This window comes from Labrus bergylta, chromosome 12 (genome assembly GCF_963930695.1).
Source record: "Labrus bergylta chromosome 12, fLabBer1.1, whole genome shotgun sequence".
NCBI lineage: Eukaryota > Metazoa > Chordata > Actinopteri > Labriformes > Labridae > Labrus > Labrus bergylta.
Window position 1 is genome coordinate 1627477 of NC_089206.1, and position 9920 is coordinate 1637396.

The 9920-nt window shown below is 45.4% G+C and overlaps 1 protein-coding gene across 1 annotated transcript in view; it reads left to right on the forward strand.

Annotated features, from left to right (window-relative positions):
• Positions 1-9511, forward strand: part of LOC110000528 (nucleolar protein 4-like) — a gene marked incomplete at its 3' end in the record, with an annotated part of 99841 nt that extends 90330 nt beyond the window's left edge. The window contains 7 exon segments of the mRNA XM_065960935.1: positions 3327-3523; positions 3525-3812; positions 6491-6587; positions 6590-6681; positions 6764-6865; positions 6867-6953; positions 9398-9511. Of these exon segments, the coding sequence (XP_065817007.1) occupies positions 3327-3523; positions 3525-3812; positions 6491-6587; positions 6590-6681; positions 6764-6865; positions 6867-6953; positions 9398-9511 (977 nt within the window).
• Between the last annotated feature and the right edge of the window lie 409 nt (positions 9512-9920).

Consider the following 9920-nt stretch of genomic DNA (forward strand, 5'->3'; position numbering starts at 1 on the left):
TTATGAGCATGCAAATTAAGGCGCACAAAATGACCAAAATGTTATAAAGAATATAAGACACATTACTCAGCTTTACACACAATGCATTACATCGTTTATGTCCTGCAAACGTTCTCTTTGTTGTTATAATATAAACATGGATGTGTTGTTTTCAAAGCTCAAAGAAGAAATGTGCAATAAAATGAACGTGCTCGTCTCCCACGTGCTCGTCCCTTTGCCTCAGTCTCTCTCCACCCTCCCCCTCCCATCCCCCATCTCAATCCTTCCCCCTCCTCCTGCTGCTGCCCCCACCCTTGAGCTGTGACCCTCTCCTCCCCCTCCCTCCTCCCCCCCCTGACCTCTTTCCTTGTGCCTTGCTGTACCTCCCTCCGTACTGTATCGCCCTTCTCTCTCTCCATCTCCATCTCGCTCTCTCCATGCAGCGGTTTGGGCCCCACCCCACCTCTTCCCTCCCCTCCCTCCCCCATCAGGGGAATGACACAGTCGATACCATCCTCAGCCCCCTCTCCCTCCCTCCCTCCCTCCCTTTTTTCCTGCATTGACTCATTCAGATTTCCACGTCTTCCTCTTTTGCATCTTCCTCTCTCCGTCTCTTTCTTCCAATCATCCTTAATTGGAGCTTCTTTCTGTCTCTCTGCTCACTCGTTCTCTCTCTCTCTCGCTATGTTCATGACTTGATCATCCCAAATCTATCTTTTTATACTTTTTTCAGTAAAGTTGGAAGCTGCTTGAGGTCTAAAATGTGACAATATGTCTTCTTATGTCTCTCCATCCTGCCTCCCTTTGTCCTTTGTGGAATAGGATAGCTTAATTGTGTGTGTGTGTGTGTGTGTGTGTGTGTGTGTGTGTGTGTGTGTGTGTGTGTGTGTGTGTGTGTGTGTGTGTGTGTGTGTGTGTGTGTGTGTGTGTGTGTGTGTGTGTGTGTGTGTGTGTGTGTGTGTGACCGTAGAGCAGCAGTCTATACAGAACAATAAAAGCTGAACAGTCAGACATTTATCCTGCCTTCCTGTCGGCCTGCTCGGCACACTCCATTTATTCCCTGATCACTTATTCAGCAGCCTGAAACAGACACACTCTGACATGACCAGAGAAAAACCTTGTTAGACTTTTCATAGCAATAAATATGAAACATTTTAACACCCATAACACCCCTTTAATTTACTGTTTCAGTAGTGTCGAGCTCGTTTCAAATGAAAATGATCAGCTTTTGGGAAAAAGAGTCCAAAAGTGTTTGAAAGATCCAGAGAGCAAACAACTCAAATAAAGGAGAGCAGAAGAGAAAAACTCATGTTTTAGAATGTGTCATGAAGCTCCTGAATGTGTCAGCCAAGATTTTCAGACTTGAAATGGAATTTAATGAAGCTCATTGTAGCTTTAAATTAAGAAGCATGCTTTTCTACTTTAGCAGATTTCATGACGTCATGAGGAAGAGGATGTGATTCAGATAGAGTGTGAGGAGAACAACCTTGGTGGTGATGATGAGCAGGAGGGTGTTGCTTTTGGGGAGGAGCCTCTGTCATAACGCAGGGTAATGCCTGACTGCAGACTGGACGGGGTTAATCAAATGAAAAAAAGCAAAGCACCCTCCAGACCCCTAAACAAAGACCTCTGGAGCTGCTGCATGCCGACACTTTCTCAGGACTCTCTCCGCTGTGTAGAAGCTGTCGCTGCTGAAATAACCACCTTCTGTTATTTAATTCAGCCTAATTTGTCATTTCTGGTACCGAGGAAGGCGCTGCAGTCCGTTGCGCCGCCTCTGGCTTTAAATACGTTTTTTATCAGAATAATAGAGGAACTCATTATTTTCTTCCCACTGTGACAGTCGCTCCTGCAGGCTACAGGAAGTCAGTTAGTGTCTCCAGATTCATTCCTGCTGTGAAGGCGATGAAGACATTTCCTTTTAGTCCTGCAAATATATCGATGTCATTATTATCTACTTTATAAATATGAATTGTCAAATCAGAGCGAAGCCGATAATATCACTGCAGAGGTTTTTTTTAGTGAGAGATAGACAGGGAGATGGTCGTAGAGCTTTCTGAGGATGCAGTCTGAGGTTTTGTGTTCAACTGCATCAAATGAAAATACAGAAAAATACAGTAAAAAGCAAACGAGAGAAATCTTATAAGAAATAATCTGATTGAAATTGCAGAACAGAATCTTGTTTAAAGATTTGGCAACTACAGGAAGCAGTCTGCCCTCTGCTGGTCATTAACGATAGCCCTGCAGTAATGTACTGTGTGTGTGTGTGTGTGTGTGTGTGTGTGTGTGTGTGTGTGTGTGTGTGTGTGTGTGTGTGTGTGTGTGTGTGTGTGTGTGTGTGTGTGTGTGTGTGTGTGTGTGTGTGTGTGTGTGTGTGTGTGTGTGTGTGTGTGTGTGTGTGTCCATCAGCAGTCATATGACACGTTGTGATGTTAAAGAAAGAAGAGCTCTCTGTTCTGAGGTCAGACTTGCTGCTGTTCGCTGTAAGTTTTCATCGGCCCACAGGTCACATGTTCTTTCTGAAACATAAACACATAACTGACGGGGGATGGAAATAGAAACATGAGGTTGTATGTGAGATGTTTTCTTACTCTGTGTGTTCACTTATCGCTGAGGTTGAACTCAAGTTCATATGACCTGAAGTCAGCCTGAGGGAGCAGACGATCACATCACAGGAAACCCTGGATGACTTCAGACTCTGATACACAAAAGATGAATAGATAAATAGATGGATGGATGATGTATTGATAGTTGGATGGATGGATGATGTATTGATAGTTGGATGGATGATAGATGGACAGATGGATGGATGGATGATGTATTGATAGTTGGATGGATGGATGGATGATGTATTGATAGTTGGATGGATGGATGGATGATAGATGGACAGATGGATAGATGGATGGAGATTCTTCTTTTCTCAAAGTGAAGTTTAAACTTGTGTCTATTGTTCAGGATTTTCTCTCTATGGTTTCCATAGTAACTGAACGGAGTGGAAGTGGGCGGGGCTGAGGGAGGTTCTCTGAGATCAGGGTGATCACAGGGCGGCTGTACAGTTGAGATGGAGGAGGTTGTGATGAACCAGTTTTTGAGCTGGCATGATAAACTCAGCTGGAGAGTTTAGTTTTGTGTTTTGGTGGTGATATGAGGGAGTTGTACCAGGGTGAGAATGGATTCCATTCAAACCCCCTTCAGAGCGCCGTATAAAGCTCAGCCGCCATCACACACAGCAGGAGCCCCACATACATGCACGGCAACCAGTGATGTGAAAAAAAGAATGAAAAAAACACAAGAAGCAATCAGAGTTCAGCAACAATCAGTCTGACGTGTCTCTCTCTCTCTTTCAGAGGATTCCTCTTCAGAGAGCGGCAGTGGAAACGGTCTGCCTGCGTTGACCCCTCCCTCCTCCGCTGTAACGGACGCTGCCATAGTCCGGGAAACAGAGGTTGTCAACGGCAACGGTGGCCCCGCCCCACTGGACTTCAGCACGCCCACTTCGTCCTCCTCGTCGTCCGAGGACCAGCAGCCGATGAACCTGAGCGACCCCGCCCCCTCAGCGGCTCCCCCTGACCTCCTCGCACCTCCCCGTCACCGTGTCGGCGGCGGCCGCGGCGCTGCTCGGAGCGCTGCACCCCAGCGCGCCCGAGGAGCTCCGCAGGAAGTACCCGCTGGCCGCCAAACCTCCCCTGGCGCCGCACCCGGCCCTGCCGCTGCCCAACACACACACCCTGCACTCACACAATGCACACACTCCTAACACACACTCCCAGTCTCACACACACTCACATGGCGAGCTGCGACTGGACCGAGACGGCCGGGACTACGGGGGCAAGGTGAGACCACACACACACACACACACACACACACACACACACACACACACACACACACACACACACACACACACACACACACACACACACAACACACACACACACACACACACACACACACACACACACACACAGAGGCTTATCCAACCTCACCTGTCCCTTACACAATCAAAGTTTCACCTCAGTGTCAACTGGACTCAGAATCAGAGATCAAAGTGTTTAAGGGCGCGGTCACTGGCCATCCGTACCGTTTCCAAGCACGCTTCAACGAGCACAAACATGCGGGTAAACAACGCTGCAGCCTTCATTCAGGAGAAATCCAGAGTTTCATGTCTGTATTATGACTAACATGACTCAATATAAGACACAAAGTAGCTGTCATGTTCTGTGTTGTTCTCTGATGTGCAGACGCGGACTCACTGTGTCTCTTTTTCTCTCTCTCTCTCTCTCTCTTCTCTCTCTCTCTCTCTTCTCTCTCTCTCTCTCTGTCTCTCTCTCTCTCTCTCTCTGTCTCTCTCTCTCTCTTCTCTCTCTCTCTGTCTCCTCTCTCTCTCTCTGTCTCTCTCTCTCTCTCTCTCTTCTCTCTCTCTCTGTCTCTCTGTCTCTCTCTCTCTTCTCTCTCTCTCTGTCTCTCTGTCTCTCTCTCTCTTCTCTCTCTCTCTCGCTCTCTCTCTCTCTCTCTTCTCTCTCTCCTGTCTCTCTCTCTCTCTCTCTCTCTCTCTCTCTGTCTCTCTCTCTCTCTCTCTCTCTCGTCCGCCTTTTTGTAAACTGAGCACGCTTCATAATAACATAAAGCGTGCATGTGTTGTATTAAGATGTATGTACAAGAGGTAATCGTGCTTTTAGGCACGGTAAGTCCTGTGTAGTGTGACCGCGGGCCATGCCGGCCAGCGTGGGGAATGGCGCAGTGAGGGGGGGCAATCGTGCTTGGTACAGCACGGTACACATGACCATTGTGGCCGTGGCCTAAATGTGATTTTTCACACTTACCGTGAGTTATCAGAATCAGAATCAGGATCAGAATCAGAATCGGGATCAGAATCAGAATCGGGTTTTATTGCAAGTACATTTACACATACAAGGAATTTGACTTGGTGTATTGGTGCTAAACAATTAACAAGGAAATAAAGCAGAACTAGCAACAACTTAAATAATACAGAATAAGAAGATATTACAATATATGAAATATAATTTAAAAATAGAAAATAGAAAATGGAAAATTAAAAAAGTAAATACACAGAATGTACAAAAGGTGTAATGTAGGAGCTGTGCAGTGGACTATGAGAAAAAATGATCTTAGTGTGTGTAACTACTCACAGAGTGCATGTAGGGAACAAACATTTAAAGTCCAGTGGTGCGTTAAAGTCTTAATATGTGATTGTTCACACTTAAATATATAAATCCAGTATATCCTCTGAAATAACTCAGTGAGTCATGACTGTCTACAATGGGTGTAACACCCGAGTCCCACTGTCTGTGATGTTTTCAGAGTTTTCAGAGTCCTATCTTCACTTTGTTTACATCGCGCCGGACGGCCGGCTGACTCCTCCCCTCGTGTATAAAAGTTGTTTAATTGAGGGACTAGGAGAAAGAAGAATAACATACTGTACTCACTGCTTAACTGTGTTTCTAGATCACGCTCATTTCAGGTAAATTTACATGCAGTGTGAAGATACCAGCATATAAAGATCACTAGCATTAGCATGCTAACACAACAATGCAGCGCGAGTTGTTTTGGTTTCATGCTGGTGCTCAAGGGCGACATCAGCTGGATCAAATAATCACATATAAAGCCTTTAAGATGTGATATTCTTTTGCTATTTGAGTTCACACACGCTGGTTTACTATTAAGTGGACTCCTGAAAACATCCCGTTCTCTCATCACTTAAAGTAAGAAGAGTTGATGGTAATGAACGTTCTGCAGCGTTTTTTGTCTGAAGGTGAAGGTTAGATTTCAAAGAGCACATTAGTACTCCTGCTCCTCGCTCTCCATCCTTCCTGCTGTGCTCACTCTGAGAGGAGAGACTTCTCTTCTTTTAGTCATTCACAAGACTCCATTTACTTCCATTAATTTATAACAAATGAGTGAAGCTGTATGGATCCCTCAGAGTGAACATCAAGTATAAAAAAGAAATAGTTTAAAGTGACTTCTGTCTCGTCTCACTGAGGGTATCTTTGGGGGGCAAACAGTATGAAAGCTTCACACAGACATGAGTGTGGAGGAGACAGAAAATGGAGAATGAGGGTGAGCAGTGTGACCAGAAGGGATGTCGCCTCCTCCTCCTCCCCACTCCTCCCCCTCCTCCTCCTCCTCCTCCTCCTCTCTCTTGAACGGAGCTGAATAGAAGAACCTGACAGACAATACACAGCGGCCTTGGGGAGAACAAATTACTGCCAGACACTCCTCGAACACACAAAAACGGAAACACACAACCCTCGGTCATTCACTCAGCTCAGGTGGAGGCTGGAGAGATTTAGTGAAGCACTGGCCTTCAGATGTTGAAGAAGAGATTCTTCATGGAAACAAGAAAAGAAAAGATCTAAATCTTTATAACAAAGGTCCTTTTTTAGATTTGAAGGAGATATTACAGTTTGTGTTTGAGGCTGAATCCACTGAAAACACAAATCTAATGCCTGCATCTAAAGACTGAACAGAGATGTTCTGTGTGTGTGTTCAGTCCCCACAGTTCAGCTCGGGCGGCAGCTACGACAGCGTGAAGATGGAGCTGGGTGCTGAGGACCTAACCATGGGGCGTCACGGCAGCCAGGTCGCGCCGACGATGACGACGATGACCACGACGACCACGACGACAACGACAAGATTAACGACACGGAGGGCGTGGACCCCGAGAGACTAAAGGCCTTCAATGTGAGTCAGAGGACGGAGAGGGCAGAGGGTCGGGCTGATTGAAGAGTCTGAATGTACACTCAAAGTAACCTTCCTCCTGCAGATGTTTGTGCGTCTGTTTGTGGACGAGAACCTGGATCGGATGGTTCCCATCTCCAAACAGCCCAAGGAGAAGATCCAGGCCATCATCGAGTCCTGCAGCAGGACAGTTCCCGGAGTTCCAGGAACGCGCCCGCAAGCGCATCCGCACCTACCTCAAATCCTGCCGACGCATGAAGAAGAACGGCATGGAGGTACGGAGCGTCATGTTTCTTGATTTGTTTGTCATCAGGGATCTTTAACATACTCTGTGTTTTAAAGTAGGTCTTCTTCTCATGTTGATTTCTATTATAGATTTCTATTATTATTGTATCTTCCTACCTGCACTATCAAACCCCTGCAGACGATCCAGAACGCAGCAGCACGACTCGTCTTCAACCTTCCTAAAAGAGCACATGTCACTCCTCTGTTCATCTCCTCACACTGGCTCCAGTTACTGCTGGCATCAAATTTAAAACTCTGCTGCTCACTTACAAAACAGACACAGAAACGTCCTCCTCCTTACTTTAACTCTCTGATCCAGGTCTACACTCCTCCCCCACTACGCTCTGCCAGTGAAAGGCGTCTGATCCAACCTTCACAACAGGGTCCTAAGTCTCTGACTAGACTCTTCTCCTCTGTCGCCCCCCGGTGGTGGAATGAACTTCCAAACTCCCATGTGATCTGCAGAGTCCCTCTGCACCTTTAAGAAAAAGCTAAAGCCCCAGCTCTTTCATGAATACCTACTAACTTAATGATGATGATTTTAGGATGGGTTCTGAAGCTGATTAGAACTCTCAAGAACAGCTGTGTTGTTGTGCTCTGCTTCGGGTCACTTCTGTCAGCACCTCTGGTCACTTCCTGTCAGCACCTGTGTGTCCGACATAAAGCTGTTGTCTCCTCCTCTCTAGATTCTTGCTCGTGTCGTTCTTACTCTGATGTTTGTCACTTTGGATGAAAGCGTGTGATAATGAAAGTATTATCAAAATGTTACATCAAATATCCTCTCGTACTTTGTAAAAACGCCTTTTTTAGTCCATCCCCCCCCAACCAGTTAGACTTCTATCTTTGTTTTCCCAGTCAATGTTACATGATGATCATTCTAATCACATATTTTTAATTCATCCTAAACTGCATTTATTGCCGTAACAGAAAAGTAAACTCAGACTCATTTCTTGGCTAAAAGTCGTGACAATCAGAGAATTTCTACATTTTTTAGTGTTTGATTAATTTAACATGTAAGGGCTCTCCAACTGTGATTTAACCTCAGAAGTAAACCCCATTTTCTTATAAATATCAGATGTATTCCCCTCAGCTGTCGTTTGATCAAACAGAACCGGCTTCACATTTTCAGCAGCAGATGATAAAAAGTGCCCGTAGCTGTAGAAACAACACGCTGCAGTCAATCTATCAGAGTGTACAGACGAGACACAGTGCACAAAACATTCATTAGAAAACACTCATTTTGGGGCGCGCTGGTGGCCCAATGGTTAGGGCGCGCGTCCCATGTGTTGAGACTCTCGTCTCGAGCGGGTAGGCCCGCGTTCACTTCCACCCGTGGTCCCTTTCCACATGTCATTCCCGCTCTCTCTCCCTGGTTTCAGACTCTATCCACTGTCCTCTCTCTCTCTCTGGTTTCAGACTCTATCCACTGTCCTCTCTCTCTCTCTGGTTTCTGACTCTATCCACTGTCCTCTCTCTCTGGTTTCTGACTCTATCCACTGTCCTCTCTCTCTCTGGTTTTCTGACTCTATCCACTGTCCTCTCTCTCCTGGTTCTGACTCTATCCACTGTCCTATCTCTGCATTAAAGGCACAAAAAGCCCAAAATAAATCTTTAAAAAAAAAAAGAAGAAAACACTCGTTTTAAACTGCAGACGGACACGTGTGTACAGTTAGTGTGTTTTATAAACGTCACCAGGAAGCAGCAGGGTGCACGCTCTGACAGAGATCTGTAATGAAATATTTCATAGAAATAATCAAAGAATAATGAAGTTCTCTAACAGAGACCCTCATGCTGTCAGCACGGCAACACTCAGATGTGGAGACTCTACATGTAAATGCTTCTGTATCTTAAAGACCCTCTCCATTCAGAGAGAAGTTAACGTGTCTGTGTGCTCATACAGATTATTATCCAGCTTGTAGGACGAGGACTGACGAGCTCAACTTTTTACTCTGATGCACAAGTTTGCAGAATCACACATACAAAAACACAACCCGGTTCCTGAACATAAGGCTCTGATTGTGAAGTATCTGCTGCCCTCCAGTGGTCAAACATGATGCTACACCCTGTGTTCATACTGTAGTCATCCAGATTCTAATATTCACATGGAGGGCTTAATAATAGAAGACGCGTCATTAACCCTTTCATTACTTTAGATCTTTGCAACCTACAGGAACGACCTTTTAAGGAGTTTCTATGGTGTCTGAAATCTTTCATTCGATCTGACAAACACTTTTCCTGCTGTGTAAAAGAGCTTTAAGTTGTCAGAAGACTAGAAAAGAACTATACAAGCTCAAGTCCATTTACTATTTATTTAGGTTGGATGGCTGTTTTCACTTTGTCTGTGTATCTTGTGTCCGTCCTCAACAGATCCTCTGTTTACAGGATGATCTCATGTCGTTTTAATCTCCTCACATCATCGTTTTGTTTTCTGCAGACTCGTCCTACTCCACCTCACCTCACCTCAGCCATGGCTGAGAACATCCTCGCCGCGGCCTGTGAGAGCGAATCACGCAACGCCGCAAAGAGGATGCGCCTCGAAGCTTACCACGTGAGTGTGAGTGTCATTTGATTGTGTGTGCAGCGTAATTCATGCAGACTGGGAACGGAAATAAAACCAACATTACCTGATACTTTGATGAAGTCATTAGCATAAAAGCTTCACAGCTGCCCTGTGAGAGAGCGTCTGAGCCAATCAGTTAAGAGCTGCTGATAGATGAGGAGTCAGACATGTCTGGCTGTTAACTGCAGACAGAAATGCTTACCCAGTATGCATCAGTTCTCAAACTCTTCACTTACAACTGGATAAAATGATGGAAGAAAAGAGATTTAACCCAAACACCATGTTCTGCACACTTCCTTTATGAAGAACTTTTATTTGCACCAGAAGCCGTCGTCGATGAAGAGACGAAGAGTTTGATGAAACATTTTCAGGAGCCCTAAACTGTGCATCAAATGTT